This window comes from Barbatula barbatula (assembly GCF_947034865.1).
Source record: "Barbatula barbatula genome assembly, chromosome: 22".
Classification (NCBI taxonomy): Eukaryota; Metazoa; Chordata; class Actinopteri; order Cypriniformes; family Nemacheilidae; genus Barbatula; species Barbatula barbatula.
Window position 1 is genome coordinate 19,605,975 of NC_136785.1, and position 21,911 is coordinate 19,627,885.

Genomic DNA, 21,911 nt, shown 5'->3' on the forward strand with positions numbered 1-21,911 from the left:
TACTGATGATATTTTTGTGGAAACGTTTCCTGCAGCCCGAAAGAAAATTGTGAAGTTTTACACCTACTGTTACCGTTCATATGTCAAAAAAAATCACACAGATCAGCACAATTCAGAATGACACTTTTATTTTCGTGGATTTAGCAGCGGTATCCCTCCAATAACAAAAGGTATTATTACAATCACAAGAAGCAGGGTTTCATAAAGTAGCACGTCATTGGACGGGATGATGTAAACATTAATTATGCTAATCATTTGTGAAACAATGAGCTAATGGTGATTTCAATATGAATTTGCAAACAGGTCCAAAGGTTTAAAGAATGCAGAAAGGCTTGAACATCATGTGTTGAGCTCTGGAACCTCAATCATTGTATTGTACACACATGCATACAAGAACAATTCATGTTTTTATTAACACATGACCAGCCAGAAAAAAAACATGTGTCCACGTGACTGATATCAATGTTATAGTGTGTACGTATGAAAGTCTAAACAATAGCAATCAATTAAAAGCATTTATATTTCCGTTGATTCACCTTAAGATCGCAAATCTTAACCGATTAGTGTAGAGCTGGTTTTGTTGGGCTGAGGGCAAAACATGGAATCTCATTCAATCTGACAAGAGCAAAACGAAACAAAAATGGAAATACACGAAAAATAATCAACATTTTGTAAATAGGCTAACATTCAAAAATGCACCCGAGCAATGAAACCTCTACTTACAAAAATGCAACGAGAATGTTTACGTGTGTGGAAAAAAGGTTTATTTCTTGCCGCAAAATATCATTTCCTTTATACTTTGTTGACGAACAAGTCGAGTACAGAACGCAACCCGCTGTTCACAAACTTCACTAGTTTCTGTGGTCAAACCCCGTACTGAACACTATGATGTCAGTAAAATCTAGAAAATTCCTTGAGAACTTATCTTGTTCTCAGGCTTTATGGACATATGCAGAAGTAGATCACCATTCACAGCATTCTTTTGAAGCAGGATTTCATATGTTTAGTGTTAAACAAGCCTTTGACAGATACAAGACTCTACGGTTTGTTCCATCACACAGTTTCAGAGCCAAACAGCAGAAGCACCTCATGACACATGATGAAGGTGAAGAAATAAACACAGAGGTCTGAGAAGACGTCACTCATTTTCCTGTAGGTGTCCATTGACCGATTGATCACTTCAGCAGGAATCCCAGACAGCAGGAGAGCAGCCGTCAACATTGTCGTCTTGGTCTTTTTCTCCACCTGAGGAAGCAAACAAGACACATTCATCGGAGAAGGGACGGTATCCCTTAAAACAAGAGAACAAAGCATCATTAACAACCAAGTTAATACAACAGAAGTAACAAACCTTCGGAAAATATTTATGCAATCCCATGTAGCCCAGCTCAAGTGTGAGGAATGGTGCAAATATGGACTGGAAAAACAAAAGACACAGTAGTCAGATTAGCGTTCGCTAAAACTAAAACCTTCGGGTCTCGCCTGTGCCTCTACAACACTCACCAAATACTGGCAAACAAAGATGCGCACGAAGACAGCAAGACCAACGCTGCCGGCCAGTCTGAAGAAACGGAAGGAGTCCAACTCCTCTACATCTGCACTACTTTCCTCCTGGGCCGCTTTCTCATTGGCCAACTGTCCTCTTAGCTTCATTGCATCATCAAAGCGACACAGGTACTTCTGCAAACCCCTGCGAGGAGAGGGAGAGTGTTCTTCCCCCGACAGCTCCCCGCGAGGTCTCTGTCGCACTCCACGAGACGCTTCCTCCTCACCTGCAGCATCGTCGCTGTCGACTCTCTCGGACGGATCAGTGTTGCTCACAGCGACCTCGGACACGTGTGGCAAGAGTCTTTTTTGGGAGGCGGTTGAAGACCAGGGCTCGTTCCTGTCCAGATCCAGATATAAACGTGGCTCCACGACACCGCCAGTAGCTGCTTAGACACAAAAGCAGAGAAAGATGCGCATGACTCTTGCAATACAAACATGTGTGTGATGTCCATGAATGTCAGTCAGGTGAATAAAAGGTAATAAAATAAAGTTCACAATTAGACTATAGTTGCCCATACATTTATTTTCATAGGACTTTTTTTAAGGCTGCTGCGATACAAAAATATATGTATTGTAGCGCTATGGAGAAACTTTTTTTTACAATCTGACATCTGTTTGTTGTGCTGCCAAATTATGTTTTTTTCCAGTGTTGTGCTTTTACTGCTTTAAAGACCCTCAGCGGTGCAAATCTAGTTTTTAATGTTGTCTTTATGTTTATGTGGTGTTTCTAATGTTTTAACACAAACCGTGTGCAAATGTATCCTTTTAAACCATTGCAGAGTATTTCCCCATAAAACTGCAGTTTACCAAAAAATGCGGTTTGAAAAAGCCTCTGGTTAATGATGTCATAAACCTGTAACCAATCACACCAATTTATTTGACCCTTGTGGATCAGCAGTTTGAAGCATATATATGCAAAGATGATACATTGAGCGCTTTTCCACCATAGTGCCGAATCGTTCTTGTTGCTTAATCGTTCAACTCCGTGCCGCCCCATGCCAGCTGTTACGTAAATGGTTTCATTTTTCACCGCAGGGCTGATAAAGGAAATTTTTAGAATGTAAACACAAACATGTCACGCGCTGCCTTTGTAACACAAGAGACTGAGCTATAACGCCTCTGCGTGCATTCTTTAGCATGGTTCAGCACGGTTGGACAACCGTGTCGAAAATTCCGAGCCGAGAACAGTTTGTAATCGTGCGGTGTCGAAAAAGGCTCAAGTGGAAACATAACTGTAACCGTTTCAGACCGTGCTTAGAGCGGTTCCGTGCGATGGTGGAAACACACTCATAGATTGCACAGCTTTGTCAGCTCTTGGTTTCACTTTCAGTTTTAGCAGCATGTGAACTGCCGATGTCATGACAAATTCTGCCCCCTTGTAAATAGATTTTCGTAAACTTAATGTAATTTCAACGCTTTTACTTTACATAGCATTTTAGCTCGCTAGAAGATAACCCAGCTTCCGTTAGCATATGGGTTGCTTAAAGAATGGACTTTTATTCTCGTGGAGATCAGTCTTGCCAGGCAGCATCGGAAGAACGAATTTGGATGGATGCGCCGCAGTCATTTCTGGGATTACAAACAGGCTCTGTACGCGCGCAAGACTGCATTCCAGGCATCCTTGATATCAGGAACACATCAGGGGTACTTTCATGCGTTCTCTGTTCTTGTGCACTTGCGTATGAATCAGACATTGACGGTTGATGGTGCAGTAGCGCGAGAACACAAGATCGCAGAAAAACAGCCTTTGTCATAACCCAGCTCATAACACCGAGTGCGGCTGAGTGGAGGTGGGTCTAATTTGCATATTAATGTTTCTTAATGAAGCTGAGGTGCAGACTAGTTACATTCAAGCTATTTTAAGGCAGAAAAATATATTTTCACAAGAAAAAACTTTCAAATATGTAATTTTGATGGTCAAAGATTAATTTTAAGTGATAAAATTTTCGACCACAGGGGGACTTTAAGTTAAGGGTTGGCTTTCTTTTTTTGCGACATACCTATTAAGTTTACATTAATTTACAAAAAGTTCAGTTGAACATTGACTGTTGTCAATTTTATTACAAATATGAACAAAATTTTCAATATTTTGTGTCATCCTTTCAATTTTGTTCAATTTTCCATCAACTGAGTGGAACTTTACGCCACTTCACATTTTTGTCTTAAAGTCACCATGCAATCAAACAGGAAAATTTTAAGTGTTTTACACATTGTTGCAGTGATTATTATAAAGGATTTATCCGTTTTTATTCCTTTGCGCTTGTAATCTTTAATTGAAAACATTATGCTTCTCCAGCCCTCTCAACAACACCACACACGTCAGCAACAAAAAAGAGGTAGGTCTATACTGAACGGCCAATGGCCAGGAATTTTTAGTCCTGTCCTCCACGACAAACCAATCAAAAAGGAAAGGGAACAATATAGCCCGGCCCTTCATTATTTTGTAATTTCAGAAGCAGTTTCACTCGGATAAGGTCAAGATAAGGAAATGAGGTCAATCGCACTTTCCGTTTCAGGATGACAAAAGCCTTAACTGCAAAATAAAAGCCCTCGGCAACTTACTAATGTGACAACTATCAAATAAAACAAGTGGGATTGTCTGGGGCCTTGTTGAAGAAATTGTTATTCAAATCTAAACAAACAGAAAGCTTTAACTTGTTCTAGATTGTAAACAACCATTTGTCGCATAAACCATTAAGAACACCTTCTTTATGCCAACAAGTCGACTGTCTTCTATGAATGGCACCGATGATGCGCTTGAACGCAGACGTTGCGCAGACCGATCGGCGTATGACTCTAGGGCTGAGCTTTCCTATCGCCCTCACGCTAGCTGGATGTCATACGCAGATCGGTCTACGCAGCACCTCATGTCGACGCACATATTCTCGCATCGAGCCGCTGTCATTTGAAGCAAATACTCGATCCATATTCAGTATAATAACAACCAGAATGAGTATTCGGAGGAACGCACACGCGTCAGTGTCGCTGAAGCCCACGATCTTCTTCATGCGATCCTCTGAATTCAGCATCAGTTTCCTCCTGCGGATCTCCGCGCGTCTCTGGGCGGCGCTGCGAGCGCGTTTCTCCTGCTGTTCGCTGCTCTCTATCTCCTCGTTCAACTCCATATCTCGCGACTGTACTGATGGATCAGATATTAGTAAGGATCAGTCGACTCGTCCGTTATTGATGGGGCGGTACCTCACGCGCAACATGATGACGTCAGAACAAACACGGGTAGGTCTCCAAAGTATGACGAAATACGTTTCAAAATAAAAGTTCACATCCACGGTATAGAAACTTAAAGCTCTTGCTGCTTCACTATGCACCCTTTTAAATGAAAAAGCTTCTACAGTAGCCAATTTATTCAATGAGCTTTAGCTCCTTTACCCCTTGCAAGATCTTACTTTTACATAATTTCTTCTTTTTTTGTATTTTTGTTGTTGTCTTTCTTTATATTTGATTTGAGGATTCTTCACTGTTACTTATCGTACTTTACAGATATGTCTGCCTTTTGAAAATTGTAAGTTAATATTGTTTGTTCAATACCTCTTTTGTTTGTAAAATTGAATTCAATAAAAATGAAAGTTCACCTCCACGGCATAGACAACCAAACAAATTCAGATTCATGTGTTTTCTCCAGTCTATGCGATTAACACATACAATACAGTCAAGATCAGTGGCGTCGGCTTATGTTCTCATAGCATTCCATATATTCCATCCATCCATCTTCTTCCGCTTATCCGGGTCGCGGGGGCAGCAGTCTAAGCAGAGATGCCCAAACATCCCTCACCCTAGACACTTCCTCCAGCTCTTCTGGGGGGATACCGAGGCGTTCCCAGGCCAGCCGGGAGACATAGTCCCTAGATCTTCCCCGGGGTCTCCTCCCGGTCGGACGGGCCCAGAACACCTCCCGGGGAAGGCGTCCAGTAGGCATCCGGAACAGATGCCCAAGCCACCTCAGCTGACCCCTCTCGATGTGGAGCAGCAGCGGCTCTACTCCGAGCTCCTCCCGGGTGAGATCCCTATCTCTAAGGGATCGCCCAGCCACCCTGCGGAGGAAGCTCATTTCGGCCGCCTGTATCCGGGATCTTGTCCTTTCGGTCATGACTCAAAGCTCATGACAATAGGTGAGAGTAGGAACGTAGATTGACCGGTAAATCTAGAGCTTCACCACGATAGACTGGTACATCGACCGCATTACTGCAGAAGCTGCACCGATCCGTCTGTCAATCTCTTGTTCAATCCTTCCCTCACTCGTGAACAAGACCCCAAGACACTTAAACTCCTCCACTTGAGGCAGGAACTCTCCACCAACCTGAAGTGGGCAAGCCACCCTTTTCCGACTGAGGACCTTGGCCTCGGATTTGGAGGTACAGATTTTCATTCCAGCCGCTTCACACTCGGCTGTAAACCGTCCCAGTGCATGCTGAAGGTCCTGGTTTGAAGTGGCCAACACGACAACATCATCCGCAAAGAGCAGAGACGATATCGTGTGGTCCCCAAACCTGATACCCTCCGGCCCCTGGCTGCGCCTAGAAATTCTGTCCATAAATTTACAAACAGAACCGGCGACAAAGGGCAGCCCTGCTGAAATCCGGCATGCACTGGGAACAAGTCCGACTTACTGCCGGCAATGCAAACCAAGCTCCTGCTTCGGTCGTACAGGGACCTGCCAGCCCTTAGCAAAGGACCCCGGACCCCATACTCCCGAAGCCTGTAGTGTTCCAACTACAGGGGGATCACACTTCTCAGCCTCCCGGGAAAGTCTATGCCAGAGTACTGGAAAGGAGAATACAGCCGATAGTAGAACCTCGGATTCAGGAGGAACAGTGTGGTTTTCGTCCGGGTCGTGGAACGCTGGACGAGCATTCCATATACTCGAGGATATTTTGGATATCTAGTAAAAAAATGCTTAAAGTTGTATCTGTTGTTTTTCCCACAGAGCTTACTATTTAGTGTTGTCTGTAGCGGTAGTGCGTGTACGGGACACGTCGCTCTTTAGGGTAAATTCACGAAGAAAAAAATGTCCTGAGCGAATATTCACAACAAATATGCTTCTCAGTCCTGATTTAACACATTGTGACGATTCACAAAAATATTCTTAGAATTGATTTATTTTCAGGAGAGAAAATAAGGACTTTCTATTTAATGCTGTTTTAATATGTACAAAAAACATTCTCAACAGTTACGTGTGCTAAAAGGATCTTGCAGAATATTTAGTATATAACTACATACATACTAATTCGATTCAATGATTAGTTTATCCCAGAAATAAATTGTGTTTGCACAAATGCTTTCACAAGAATATTTTTTCCTACGGTCTTCAACAGTACTCCAGTCATAAGACCCTTGATATAAATACCCATTCATTGTAGAGAATGTGTAAATATTTATTTGTGATTACAGGAGCTCCTAGATGGAATAATCTATTTTCAACGGCAGCAAATCTGTCAAAGTTTAACACAGATGGGATCTGTAGCTGATCAGCAGATTAAACATTGAAAAATATATTTCATGAATAAAACAAAAACTAAACAATTTGTTTAAAGAACCAACCAGTTTATTTTTATATATAACATGATCTAAATAATGCTTGTTCTAAAATCAACAATCTGTTCAGTATAACGTAAGTTTATCAATAAAGGTTTATATATCATGTTTAAAGGTCACAATGTTGAGCGTCTTGATTTCCCCATGTCCTATTAAAATATTACATAATTACAAAGGTTTTCTTTTAACAAAGTTTTTCCAACAAAATTAACTTCATTTAAGGCAAATATTGAATTTAAATTAAAACAATAATTAAAAGAAAAGAGTCAAACTTTAAGTTTGAACACAACTGTGTGTGAATGAATTCAGAATTGCACTGATTTTTAGATGAAGAACTTGCTTTCCCTACAATTTAGTTTTTTTAGTAAAAGGCAATAAATTACAAACGACTAAACACAAGCAAACAGATTCATCCAAGACATCCATGAGAATGACTTCAATAAAAACTCATCTTTCAAAACATCATGAGCGTATCAAGGTCAACTTTCATGAGCGGTTTGTGTGTCCGCTCGAGTCCTGGAGAGCAAGCAACACCTTTAGTGTGATACAAATGATATTTTATTGTCAGGAAGTGTGACTGCTGTCGTCAAGCAGTGCTCTCAAATTCACATTAATACGCGAGTATCTGATTCTCAGAAAGCTGTTAACCGCTGCGGTCATTACATCTCCTCTCTCAGGGACAGAAACACAGAGTGGGCAGTGTTTGACATGGGATTGTGTTCAGGAGGCTGTGAAAATCATTTCTGCTCAATACTGCTGGGGTTCTGCTTCAAAACAGCTCACTTGGACACTTGCTGTTGTAGATGCAGCAGGAACTCGTAGTAAGAGAGCGCAGATTCAGTGCGATCCTCAATCATGTTCTGCATGAAATCAGCCTTCAGTTGACTCTCATCTCTGCAATCAAGAAAGCATTTTGTCATTGTCAATGATCATTTTTATATCAGAAACTGATACAAAATAACCTCAGTGCAATAAGAGCGGATGTGGCTTAGATGTTAGCGGAGGTACATCATCGCCCCCAATGCATACACCCCACTATTACAGTAAATAAATGCCTGATCATAGTTATTTGAATTTAACCAGTTATCCTGCACCTTCAGAAAACAAAAGTGTGATAGTATCTTCAGCACCCCTACAACCACCATTACTTCCTGTCACATTCAATAGACATCTGTACACCGTTTGAGTTACATCTGTTTTGTATTTTTGTGTCAAAATAAACTGTGTATAAACCAGTCTGACCAACACACACATACTTATACACCAACTACAAAATGATATGATGAAGTTTATATTGCTAGCCTCGGAGTATTCAGGCAACAACAAGATGTAAACCTACCAACCTATCAAAATATAAAAGTTGTATAACAAAACATCTAGCTTAAAACCACTGCACCTATAAAGATATATTTGATGTGTTCTTGCAGAATGACAATGATCATTTTCACCATCTCATCCCTCACACATAACTCCACATATATTTTCACGTAGCTTCTCCAGAGCAGTATTGTTTTGGGGGCATAATAAAGACTATATATTTATAATACATTTCTTCATACATTTATTTGAACAGACCGTTTCTTTTTCTTTTAACAGATTTATCAGAAAAACAGCTGAAAGTAAATGTATATAATGTTTTTGGTTTTGGAAATCACAACGGACGAATGTATCAAGTAAAATCAGGTACCAGAATGACTTGACCATTAAACAGACAGAAGGGGTAGTATTTCGATTAGATTGATTTTTAAGGTGTCTGACCTGATGATATGTAGTGTGGGGTAGAACGGCCGTCGTTCCCTCAGCCAGTCGATGAAAGCTCTGGTTCTGGATGATTCTGCCGTGTCCAGCTCTGGAAGTTGGGTCTGTTGTCACAACACAAACACTAACCTATTAATATCCTAATGCTGAGCTTTACATAAGGTTAAGACATATAACATACAACATATGAGAATTGTAAGGAAATAATTGCGGTATTGTAAAAACTTAACAATTAGACTTCGCTATAACCGAATACACTACGCGTAAACGAGATGAATGAATAAGAACCAGCAAAACATTTTGTAAATTCCAGGCAGACTTTTTGTATTGTTATTATAACAGTGCATTTTACCATGTTCTGAGGAATAGCAGCATAACTCTGGACTCCCAGAACTTGCGTGATGAAAGCTGGGCTGCAGTTTCTTCCAATCCACAGATATATCACCTGAAAGAGAGGAGATTCAGAGACTCCGAGATTTCCATCTAGAGCCGAGTCTCATTTCTGTCATTACTGTACAATATACTCACGGTGCCGTTATCCATGAGAAACGCTGCATCTCTGCTCAGTTTCTCCACGGACAGCTGAAGCGTTCTGGGCTGAGGGATGGTGCGCTCATCGATATTCAGAGCCCCCTGTGGACGACAGGAGAAAATTGCAGATGCTTTCTTACCAACATACACACAAAAAAAAACATGTATGCTGAAATGTAATTGTTCAGTCTTTTAGAGTAATGTATGCAGTGGCTACGGCTGTCAACAACAAGCAGTTGACAAATAAAGCAGTCTGTTAAAAGTCCAACCTCATCGGTTAAATCATCCACCCGGTATAGCGCTGGATGAATCATGAGCATGAGATACGCCAGCGGCTGGTACTTCAGCTGACACATGGCAAACACACGCTCGTCCAATCGGGCGCTCGTGCCCGTTCGAAAGGCTTTCTGAAACGGGGAGGAAGATTGTGAATACTCTAACCGATGCACACATGTGGCGCAATGAAATGCACACTTCAGGCAGACGCACGTGTTTGAGCAGGGCGAGGATGTAGAGAGGGAAGAGACGCAGACAGACGGGGATCAGCAGACCGGGCTGCTGGATGGTCAGCACCGACGTGCGGTAAGACGTCAACGAGTCAATGGCTGCGTTTGTCAGAGCGTCCCGAGCATCACTGAGGCTGGCCGACACCGACCGATCCACGGCTATACACGACAAGAAACCAAACACCAATTATGAGGGCATGAGACAAATTTAAGAGAATATATTTACACAATGAGTCGTACCCATGCTAGCCAGAAGACACGTGATGGCCTGAACATCAGCCCCAGCAAAGATGTCCGACAGGGAGTTAACAACAGGCAAACACAGCGTGTGCACTCGAATCCTCCTCTCTCCTGAAAGAGCACAGCAGCATGTAAACATGTCAGAACGAATGAATCTTTATCATGTTTATAATGTTTTAAGAGTCAGAGCTGCTCTGGACCTTTGCTGGACGTGTAGAGCAGAGCGGCCTGGAAGGAAACCGCCTGCATGTCGAGCAGGTTCTCGTCAATGGACATCTGCACGGCGAAACCAGCGTCAGGATTCACGTTGGGCAAAGACAACAGATCCGTGGAACGGACAAAGAAGTTGCCGTGGAAAGTATGTATAGACAGGCCTGAAACAGAAGATTACACAACAGACACCATGAGACATACAACGACAAGAAAAAAAACAAGTGTTAAACACAGTTTCTGGTGGAATATGTAGAGGAGAGACCTTTGGTGCAGCGTATCCTCATAACAGCCTCAAAGCCGATTTTCCGCGTCAAATACCTCTTGAGATCTTTCTGGAAGCATTCAGTTTGAGAGGGGTTGTGAAGCTTGTGATAAGAGGGGTAGTAATGGACGCTGCCAGCTGAGTATCTAGACATACAACCTTAAAAAAAAAAAATTCGAAAAGATAAACATTTTTCAAAATGTCCCAAATCAACGGGCGATTTGAATGAGAAAGATGAGTTATCTTTCTTATTTTTCAACACATTGAGCTGTAGTTTTGCACATCTATAGCTCTGTGTGTGTGTCTGACTGACCTAGCGATGAAAGATCACAGTATTGTGCGCTCAGCAGAAAGAGATCCACAGCTATGTGTTGGCCGGAGCAGTCCAGAGCAAGCTTCTTATAGAAATCTGTAGCAGGAGCCAGATGCAGGACGTCCTGGAAGAGAATACAACCACATTCAATACAATAAAGAGAAATAAGTGAATACAGTGAACACCGGTCAGTCATACACTGTTCTCAAACACACAAGTTAATCCACTCTTCAGTCAAAGAGACTTTAGTCACAGCTGTTTGACACGTTCATTGTGTTTCATAATCAGTAACTGCTGCTTCTCTTTATTTAAGTGCAACATATTCAGGTTTCAGCGAAAAAGAAATATTGAGACCTTAGCTGAAGCTTTCTGACCGGACTCTTCTCTGGGCTTGAGAGCCCCTGCACCCACAGTGGGGAGTTGAGTCTGGAAGACTGACATTCGTCCACCGGTGGGTGACAGGAGTTTAAATGCGGCCTGCAGCGCTGGACCCAGAGCCGACTGAGTCTCCATCGTCTTAGAGAACATCTGCGGCAAGCTCTTCAACAGATCCTGGACCAGCTACAACAAAAACACTTCTGCTACAGAAATCCACAATGCCACCATGATGTATTGTGATATGCTGAAGGCGTGGATGTGCTCACCTCCTTGCCCTCTTTGAGATTGACTGAAAGGCTGTCTGGTGTTGGTATAAAGACATCTGAGCGACAAAAAGTTGAGAACGAAAAGGTTTTTTTGTTAAACTTTTGCTGGGAAGGAAAGGTTTGTCAGCTCTGTGTTGCATGTTTACCTTCAATGTCTGACACGATGAGCATCTGAGGTTGAGAAAGACCCTCCTGGAGGTTGTAGAAATGGACAGTGCTGTCAAACGTGATGAAGCCGATTTTTGTCCTAGCATCTCCAGGAAGCCTTCATCAGAAAAACACCCAGTTACACATGCTGATTCCTGAATTGGCCGCAATGAACCGTGGGTAACGATGCTCACTTACACATCCAGGTTCTCCAGAAGTGTCTGGCAGACCACATCCAGATATCCAGTCTCCACTGCATTGTGAGACACGTCAAGGAGGAACAGGTATGCGGCGGGTTGTGGTGGTCTCAGCTGAGGACAGAGGAGCAGTACACTTACACTCGCGCTTTTGAATAATCTTTGTTGTTTCTTCTGAATCAGAAAAATCTAAATAACTATGTAACTGCTATAGGTTACCATGTATTCTGAGGGGGCGATGAACTCAATGGTTGCATTCTGAACCTCTGGTCTTTTATGAGGCGTTCCATACGATCTGCTGACAGGATTATACATGAACTCTTCTGGAACTGAGAGGAAGGAACGTGCCATTAACATGACATGCAACATGTAAATCGTCAAATGTTCGAAAACATGATTACAGATATCACACTGAATGCTGTTAATCCCATAATATCCTGCATATAATTGCATAATGTGACTCAATATATGATCAGATGAGACACTACTGAGATCAATATGCTCTTGGAGGCTTTTTGAACTATTCTACACTAGGGCTGTTCAACCATTAATAGGTTGTGTGCACATGACGTCACAAGTGATTATCTCCATAAGAATTCACTAAACAAACTCAAAATACATGTGTTTGCCGACGTTTTTGATTGTTCAAATTCGATTCAAACCGTTTTGTACAGCAAAAGTTTGTTTTGTTTTGTTTTTCGTCTGTTCACTTAAGACAAAACCTACTACTATTGTTAAGATACTTGACAAGAGGGTCAAGTTGACCTCCTTTGTGTATGAATTTGTCCGTTTAAGCGCAAGACTTCAAAGTCAACTCAACATTTGGGTCATGTCTGAGACTTGTGCTCGCGTGGCTTAAGGCAGTGACAAACTGAGAACAAACTTTTTATGTTTGATGTCAGTGATAAACAAATGTATTTATTTTGGTGTTTCGTGGTTGTTGTTTTGGTATGTTAAGCTGTTACGTTAAAATGGACTTCTATGGGGAAGAAACACTTAAGACGAGATTTTTCACTTTCTCCATTTAATACGTGCTCGTAGTATTAGGTTTGACAGAAATGTTGTTCAGGTTGTTAAACATAGGTACTTTGAGTTTGTAAGAATTAATTCCTAGGAGGAAAATCACATGCTGTGCATCATAAAACCATGTGACCATCGGATCCAGAATAAAGGTTTGTCTGTGTACTATGGATATTCATTTTCTATTTATAAACAAATACACATACATGTATATATTTAGGAAATAAATGTTTAAATATAATTTAAATTGTATATAAATATATACATGCACATTTTCTGTAAAATTAGTTTCTAAATACAAAATAAATATGCACAGTGCACAGACTTATATTATGTACGCACAAAACCTTTATTCTGATGCAAATAGTCGCGATTAATCGTTGAACCATCCAATTCTACAGCAAAAGCAAAAATATCAAGACTATACAATATTTAGGAAAGATATTCTAAAGATCTGAAATGGCCCAGCCCTACATATTGAAAATCTTTTACTATTGTTTACAAAGCAGATTTCCTCTCCTCTCTTCTTTCTCCACTGATGTCACCTCTGCTAAAACTCAGTTCTACCACTCTAAAATCAACAGCTCGCCTGACCCTCGTACTCGTTTCTCTGCTCTTCTTTGCCTGCCTGCCCCCAACCTTCATCGGACTTAACAGCAAATTATTTTGCATCTTTATTTGTAGAGAAAACCACAACCGTCAGCAATCAGTTCACTGGGCTGCCGCCTCCCGAACCTGAACAAAAACCCAAAGCCTGCTCGTTTCCAAGTTCATTGCTTCTAATCACCCAACTGCCTGCCCGCTAGATCCCATCCCCACTCATCTCCTCCAGGCCATCGCTCCATCAGTTGTTCCTGCTCTGACCCACATCATCAACTCTTTTCACACCACTGGTACAATTCTCACAGCTATTAGGGAGGCCCATATAACCGCACTACTGAAACCCACTCTTGATCCTGCACTGCTAGGAAACTACAGACCAGTATCTCTCCTCCCCTTCATTGCAAAAACCATTGAGCGTGTGGAAGCGGATCACCTGTCCTCTTGGACAGCAACCTGTCTGGTTTCAAGAGCAGTCATTCAACCGAGACTGCACTGCTCTCAGTCATCGAAGCCCTGAGACTGGCAAGGGCGGCCCCTAATCATCTGCACTCATCATCCTGGATCTATCTACCACTTTTGACAATGTAAACGACCACATCCACCTGTCGACCCTCAAGACTATGGGTGTCTCTGGAAAGGCCCTACGGGGGTTCGAGACTTGCCTCTCGGATAGGTCATTCAGAGTATCCTGTAGAGGTGAGGTCTTTGAGTCCCAGCATCTCAGTACAGGGTAACCCAGGGCTCAGTTCTTCTGCATATACACAACGTCTCTAGGTTCTGTCATTTGAATACATGGCTTTCCCTATCACTGCTATGCGGATGACACACTGCTCAAACAGACATTTCAGCCAAATGATCTGACGGTTTCTGTGCGCATCTCAGCATGCCTGAATGACATTTCACTCTGGATGAAGGACCATCACCTGCAGCTGAAGCTTGCAAAAACTGAACTGCTCATGATCCTGGCCAACCTGAAGGCTCAGCAAGACCTTTCCATTCAACCTTTACTCATTCCAGAACGGCCAGAAACCTGGGAGTGGTAATTCATGATCAGCTGAACTTTACAGATCATGTTGCCAAGACCACCAGGTCCTGTAGATTCATCCTCTACAATATTAGGACAACCTTTCCTGTCTGAGCATGGTACGCAAGTTCTTGTCCAGGCTTATGTTCTGTACAGACTGAACTATTGCATTGCTCTACTGGCTGAACTACCAGCTTGTACAACCAGACCTCTTCAGATGATCCAGAATGCAGCAGCAAGAGTGGTCTTCAACGAGCCATAGAGAGCACACGTCAATCCTCTCTTCCCTAGGTTGCACTGGCTCTCTATAGGTGCTTGCATCCAATTCAAATATCTAATCTCGCTAATTGCACCACAAGACATTGTTTGATAACAGAGTGCAGGGATCGGGCGAGTACATATGGCTCAATTAGCGAGTTAAGATAAGAGGGGGCCGAACCAGTGGTTGTTTTGCAGACCAAGATCAGATATTTGAATTGGTGCCGTCTCACAAAGGGAAAATAAATTCCTCTCACACACTTTCTCCGGATGTTTTCCAAGCCTCCCTCTTACCACAGGATCAGCGGATTTGGTAGTTGTCTTAAAGAGATGTGTTTTTAGCAGATTTGTAAGGCAACATCTGACCCATTAGTACAGTCTTCTACTTTCCTATCCCCCCCAAAAACATTTGTAGCTTTGTGAGATGCGAACTGAGATGCGTTTTACTGCACCCATGCATTGTTGTTCTTTTGTTGCACAAATTGCTTCTGTTGTTTTCCCCTACTTTTTAAGTTGCTTTGGATAAAAGCGTCAGCTAAATGACTTAATGTAAATGCATTGCGGCTCACCATCATTAACTCTGTAACACAGGTTACATTTCCATTTTCTCTGGTCCATGAAGGACACGAATGGGTTGATATATGTCCGACAAGAGCGACAGCGCACTATATTACTGGACGTCACCACAGGAAGTTGCTGAGGAGAGACATTAAGAACTTTTAATGATTACTTCACCCATCACTTACACATTTCAGGTATTTCAGTATGCAAACGGAGACGTTGGGAAAGTTTCCGTTGAGTCATAAAAGAAAGATAGGGGTTCAAGTGCCAATTTAAGGTTTGAATCTGGCAACATCAGGCACCCAAATCCACCACTTATGTTCTCCGGCTTGTCACATTCTGGTAAGTTTTGGTGAGAGGGGTACAGGTACTTTAGAGTGTTAAAGGTGAGATAACTCACAGAAAGATCTTTAAATGGGTGCAGGAGGAGGCCGAGGGGAAGCTTGGCTTTGTTCAGTAGTGCCTGTGTTTGAGGGATGCTGGTCAAAGTACAGCGGAAAACCCTGTGGAGAAGATGGAATAAAAAATGAGCAAACTAAACAGTCAGGAGGTCCTTCACCAAAGCCACATGAACGAAACGCACTCTGGACTGCAGTTGATTTTCTGCAGGTCCTGAGGCAGGCAGGGTGTTGGTGCTGTGACCATTCCTGGAGGAAGAAGATTTCGCTCCTGAAGAAGGTTGACCACCCTCAGGGCCTCTGGGGTCTCTGACTGCAGGTTTAATGCTGCTAAAGACGGGCTGAGCTGAGCCATGCCGACAGACGGCTGGGTGCGAGAGGAAAGAACACAAATAATCAGGTCAGACAAACAACCGTTTTATAGGATGGGACACAATGACTAGGGATGGGTATCGTAAAGGTTTAAACGGTATTACTACTTTTATCGATACCACTTATCGATCCGGTACTTTAACGGTACTCTTATTGGTACTTTTTGTTGTGTTTTTTTATGAAAGACTAAACTAAAGCTGGAGTTGTTTTCACTATTTTAAACATTCTTTACTGACCTAACATATCTTATTTCATCACTACAAATTCATTTTTAGGTAAGCTCTGCTTTATAATTTCTTAAGGATAATTTATTATTATTCATCCATTTTAAATGCAGTACTGTGAAAGCATTTTTGAAGTTTAAGATTTATTGAGGCTACTGCTGATTTATATGTAGGCAATTTTTTAATGTTATGTGTGTTTATTAAATTATTACATACTAATTTAAAGAAACCTTATGCAATGTTTAAGACGTGTTATTTATGAAGACTGCTAGGCATACGTGCCTGAAGACGTGGATGATGAACTATTAGCTAGGCAGTCGAAAACTTTGCATTTTTCTGTCTACACATAATGCACATTAGAAAGAAGTTTTGCCAGATTACTTGTGTTTCCGCTCTTACAAGCAAAAATCTTGTTGCACTTGATGCAACGAACATTGTCTGCATCCACTCGAGTGAAATGTAACCAGACTTTAGACCGTTTGATTCTCTCCGCCATCATCACTTTATTAAGCGCAAGCTTTCATGTTATGTACTTGGACGCTCTCGTGTTGTGTGCGCGCGAGCTCTGTGTTGTGTGGGACAGACGGACATTTCGCGTGCGAGATTGCGAATAACGATAATGCAGGTAAATGTCTTTAATATTATCGCAAATTAGAAATGGTTTGTCAGTGAAAATATGCTAGGTAACGTATATGTAGCAATAATAAATAGGAAATGTTTTTCTTAATTTCTCCAGTACCGACAGCAGAACTGTCAACGTCAGAGCTTATCGATACTTCGGTCTTTCATAATTTTGTCCCGGAACCGATTAAGTACCGGGGTTTCGGTACCCATTCCTAACAATGACACGGACAAGACAGCTTACCTGCTGGTATAGTTGTGCTGTAGGCTGTATATGTGGTGACTTCTGCATGCCTGGCATGCTCTGGTAAGCAGTGGGCTGGAGTGAGGGGTAGGCCGTGCCCATCGGTCTGTTCATCTGTCCTGGTTGAGAGGAATATGGTCCTGCTGGACGACACGTTTACCATCAGTTAGCATCACAGTAGAGTGTTTAACAACTACTGGATGCAGGTTGGACCAGAAACTAACTGATATTGAAATTAGTATTACTACTGTTCAAATGGGAAACACAAATATCGCAATTGCAGTTATATTCTAAGCCCAACATAAATCCAGTTTTTATTTCTCTGCGCAAATCTCATCTTTTATCGACCAAGATTTTATGACTAGTTTCTCTGTTGACCTGACACTCAAAATGACATTTTCATTAGACTGCACCCAATAGCTTTTGAAGCAACATTAAAGGAAAAAGATAAAGCAGCTATATGCAAAACCATAACAACACTAAGCATTAAACCTCAACCATAACCCAAAATAAACAATACAGACTTGTGTCTTTTGATTGAAGAATTTATTTTAAGCTGAGCGACAAATAGAAAGTTATGGCATTTCTACCGTCATTGTGGTAGGCATGTGGTGGTGGTGGTTGTACACCAGTGGCTGGTGGAGGTGGAGTTCCTCTCATAGCTGTGGGTGGGATGCCATAGGGCGGATGGGTCTGAGGTGCCACAAAATTCAGCGCAGGGGGTGCTATACAAATCAAAGAGAAACAGACAACATCGTAACATCATTTATTAACATTAGGGATCAAGTAATGATTCACTTAGCTCACGATACAATTTTTATAAAGAATGAGTTGAGAAATTAGAAATGGACAAGTGCCCTTTTATTTCTCAAATGCTGCACATGTTTTTGTAAAATCTAAATATATTTTCTGTCAAATAACCTAACGAAATGCTTTTCTAACTTGGATTTTTAAGAAATATCAACATTTCCACGTTTGCAGAAAACATGTATTGCGATTCCTTTGACATCTCAACCGACTTGAATCGTCACATGCTATAATCGATAACATCCCTAATAAACATTGCTGCACGTGTGTGTGTTCTCTTCCTCCTGTAATTCAGCTGCAGGTTATGACAGCTGTGCTGACATTCAGCAAAACAGTATGACTGTGTGATTGTAATGGCATTCGTAAGACTATCAAAACATGAATGTAGCGATTAGGAAAGAGTTGTACCAGGCATAGCAACGCTGCTCAGAGAGGAATAGGGCGGTGCTGGTCCAACGGGCTGCATATTGTTCTGGAAGACTGGAGGTGTGCTAGCTCCGCTGCTGTACGTTGCTGAGGGCTGCTGGGGTGGTGGGCCCAGAGCAGAGCTCACGTGATTGGCCGCAGGTGGCGGCGCTCCCCCGTAGTGCCAGCTGGGAGGCTGCTGAGGATGCTGGTAGTAGCTGTTGGGTGGGGTGGGTGAGCTCTGTGAGGCAGCCGTGAGGACGGGTCTGTGATTGGGCGATGCAGGCTGCTGGGGGGAGTGCTGGGACATGCCGACAGGTGAAGGCTGGAGGCGATTGGAGTTTGGCCCAGGTGGTGTTGGGGCCTTGGCCAGCGTGCTGTTCAGGTAGGTTGGCTGTGGTGGTGCCATGTAGCCCTGATTTGAGGGATAAAGTGCAACAGGATTCGATGAGGGACCTAGAGAAGAAAGCAAACATTAAAAAGTTGAAATAATGGTGTTGTTAATATAGAGAAAGCTCACCAGTTAAGACAAACAAATTCTTTAGGAACATGAATGAAGGGTCTTCGTAGTAGGGATTAGAGGTCTGCAACCCGAGCCCGACGGGGTTTGAACAACTCGCGGGCTTCGGGTCAGGTTAATGTTTAATAAATAGCCTCGGGCTCAGGTCTGAGTTTGTAACAACAACAAAATATATAGGCTATATAAAAACAGGTTTGCGTGCCGTGGCGCGTGCATGAGTGTTGGCTGCGTTGTGACCACAAAAAACACGAGAGAAAATACACACACAAAACTGTTTACGCATAAACTGTTCTGCGCATGTGCTACCGCCTCCCGCTCTTGTCCTCGTTGTCACAACACAGCAGGTGATGGTAAGATCAGAGGGATAAAGCAAAATATTAGCGATGGAAAACGTATTACAGTTGCAAATGATGCAGGGAAAGCTGCACGATCTTGTCATTACTGTCAAGACTGGCCCGTAGTATCCTCAGCATCCCTGAAAGTAACTTCAGCAGCAGCGCAGCGAGAGGATCTTCAGTGCAGCTGGGCTAACTTTAAATCAGAGGACGACGCCGCTTAAACCATCAACAGTAGATTTTGAAGTTTGAGTTTCAGAGGGTTCAAAAAGGAACACCTGTTCACCCACAGCTACAGTTTCGTTATTGGTAAGTCTGTGCTGTTTCTTATTTCTTTTATTGTGAGTGCACTCGCCGTGCCTCGATGAAACCGTGTTTGCTTACATGTAGACATCTGTTTACTTATCATCGCAAACAATCATAAAATGCAGCATATTTCATCAAAGCTTGCTGTTAAACGCACGTTGGGTTCGGCTTAGAATGTAACTGTAATGGTATGGCCGGTCGGGTTAAAAAATCTCGGGTACGGTCTTTCGTTTAAAGCCCGTGCAGACCTCTAGTAGGGACAATATGCACTATAAATTATCGCCATTGTCCGATAAATGGTCACTTTTAATGTTATCGATAATATTTCCTTTGGTTAAACATCTTCAGCTGCACCTGTACGCTGCTCACATTTCAAAAACAGTACAGTACCATCTTTCTGTCATGACCGTCAACATTGTTGATGTAGATACAGTATGCAGAGACTTGAATAAATCATAGGAACAAAGCATTTTGTTTGAATCAGAGTGCAGTCTGAATGCTTTCCTACTTGATAGACATGTGGCTATTAAGGAGATTTTTCTGGGTTGCTCTAGAAGAACATTTACAGTATTATTTGGTTATTAAATAAAAAATATACCTTTGTTAACAAGTGTAAAATAGGCTAACATGAAAAATGCAAACTAATGGCTACCTTTGTTTTTTGCAGTGAATGTTTTCAAATAAAGCAGTGGTCCACTTTAAGCCTTTTTTTCAGTCTCAGGGAATTTTATATGAATATTTAGATTGTAGGCTTCCAATGTTAAAGACTTATCGGCTTCCTTAGTAGCATAAAAAACCTTATAAATGGGCAGTAAATTAACAGCCATGTTTGACTCGCCCTCTTGTCATCTCAAACCTGTATGACTTTCTTTCTTCCACAGATCACAAAAGAAAAAGAAGATATTTTGAAGAATGTTGTGAACTGGACCCCGTTCACTTGCATTGGTTTTGTTTCCAGTGGCATTTGGTTACAAACTTTCCCTTCAAAATATCTCATGTGTGTTCTGCGGAAGAAAGAAAGTCATACAGGTTTGAACTGACAAGAGGGCGAGGAAATGACGACAGGATTTTCATTTCATTGGGTGGAACTATCACTTTAACATGTACATGAGCACATTTGATGGCGTGGGGAACATTTCTGTTCAGAATCACTTTGGGTTTAAGAGAGAGAGAAATATTGAAACTAAGCAAACTGAGTTTAAGGATTATGGGATTTTTTGCATTTCAAATTAGGCTCACCACACATTTCACCAGCGACTGAATCAGGTTATATATCTAGCATTCAAAGTTCAAACACTGATAAAGAATCCAGTATACTGACACAGATCGGTTTATATGTGTCATTTGAACAGAAGTAGATGTCCAAAAAAGTAAACTGTCGATGTGGGCAGAAACCTGTCAAATAAGACTTTATTTCACTAGTTTAGAGGTATTTGTGTGGTCTTCGACATTTGTTTTCTCATCGGTTGAAACTGATACTGAAACCCCGTTGCCGTCCAGACATGGTTTGACTTGCTTTGTATCATCCGTCGGTTTACAGCTTAACTCGTTTTATTACATTCGTCTGTGGTTACGAAAGAAAATGCGACAATCCACCGGAGTTCTCTCTGACCGACTGTTAGCTGTGAAGTTTAACTTGACCCGGATTATTCACAGCCACATTACATTACAACCCGAAAGTGTCGCATCGCGCCTTCGCGACGCTCTAGAGTTCAAACTCGAGAACTCGGCCTAAGAAACAGGTTGCGAAACACTTCACCGACTGTCGTGTCAACACACAAAAGACGCGCAGAAGTGACGTTTACTACACGAATACTTTCAGATATGACCGCCGTGTGTTGAATGGAAGTGATATCGAGGTGATTTACCGTTGGCGTAAGTCCCTCCAGCGCCGTTCTGTGACGCGAAGCCGCTGCTGGACATCCTGAAACGCACGCGCAGATTCACCCGACCGGTCTAAATATTCATACGACCACTCTGACAGACGAAACAAGTGGTGGGCTGTGGGTGTAATACAGGCCGCTCTCACTGGCCCGTGGTTCAGTCCATACCCTCCGCTCGGAATCTAATGTTACACTCCCGATAAACCAGCACCTTCCGCTCACCGGAAGTCAAGCGCTACATCTGACATCGCGCATGCGCACTTGGTACACGTGGCATTTCCTGTGGAAAGTCGCTTTCGCCCGTACTGGAAACACGTCTAATGCCGGGCTTATAGACACACGTCAAAGCAGTAAACGTATATTTTATGCTTCTGGAATGAGCCATAACTCAGCAATAAATATGCTTTGGAAAATACAAATG

At 42.2% G+C, this 21,911-nt stretch overlaps 2 protein-coding genes across 3 annotated transcripts; both read right to left on the reverse strand.

The window, feature by feature from the left end:
* Positions 1–106: 106 nt before the first annotated feature.
* camlg (calcium modulating ligand) lies at positions 107–4,853 on the reverse strand. Its single transcript, XM_079487462.1, has 4 exons — positions 4,520–4,853; positions 1,504–1,931; positions 1,352–1,417; positions 107–1,245 (listed from the first exon to the last, which is right to left on the reverse strand). The coding sequence occupies exons 1-4, from the start codon at positions 4,671–4,673 to the stop codon at positions 1,054–1,056; spliced, it is 840 nt and encodes a 279-aa protein (XP_079343588.1). The 5' UTR covers positions 4,674–4,853; the 3' UTR covers positions 107–1,053.
* A 2,066-nt stretch (positions 4,854–6,919) lies between these two features.
* On the reverse strand, positions 6,920–21,794 carry sec24a (SEC24 homolog A, COPII coat complex component). 2 transcript variants are annotated; one of them, XM_079487343.1, is made up of 22 exons: positions 21,476–21,794; positions 18,450–18,902; positions 17,825–17,959; positions 17,235–17,374; positions 15,959–16,140; positions 15,776–15,878; positions 15,384–15,510; positions 12,129–12,238; positions 11,911–12,023; positions 11,712–11,830; positions 11,566–11,621; positions 11,276–11,482; positions 10,922–11,045; positions 10,609–10,767; positions 10,334–10,507; positions 10,134–10,244; positions 9,877–10,052; positions 9,657–9,794; positions 9,385–9,489; positions 9,209–9,301; positions 8,857–8,960; positions 6,920–7,992 (listed from the first exon to the last, which is right to left on the reverse strand). In XM_079487343.1, exons 1-22 carry the CDS (start codon positions 21,528–21,530, stop codon positions 7,878–7,880), a joined length of 3,099 nt encoding a protein of 1,032 aa, XP_079343469.1. In that variant the 5' UTR covers positions 21,531–21,794; the 3' UTR covers positions 6,920–7,877. The 2 variants fall into 2 exon arrangements, with proteins under 2 accessions (XP_079343469.1, XP_079343468.1); XM_079487342.1 differs by having other exon boundaries at positions 17,235–17,377.
* Between the last annotated feature and the right edge of the window lie 117 nt (positions 21,795–21,911).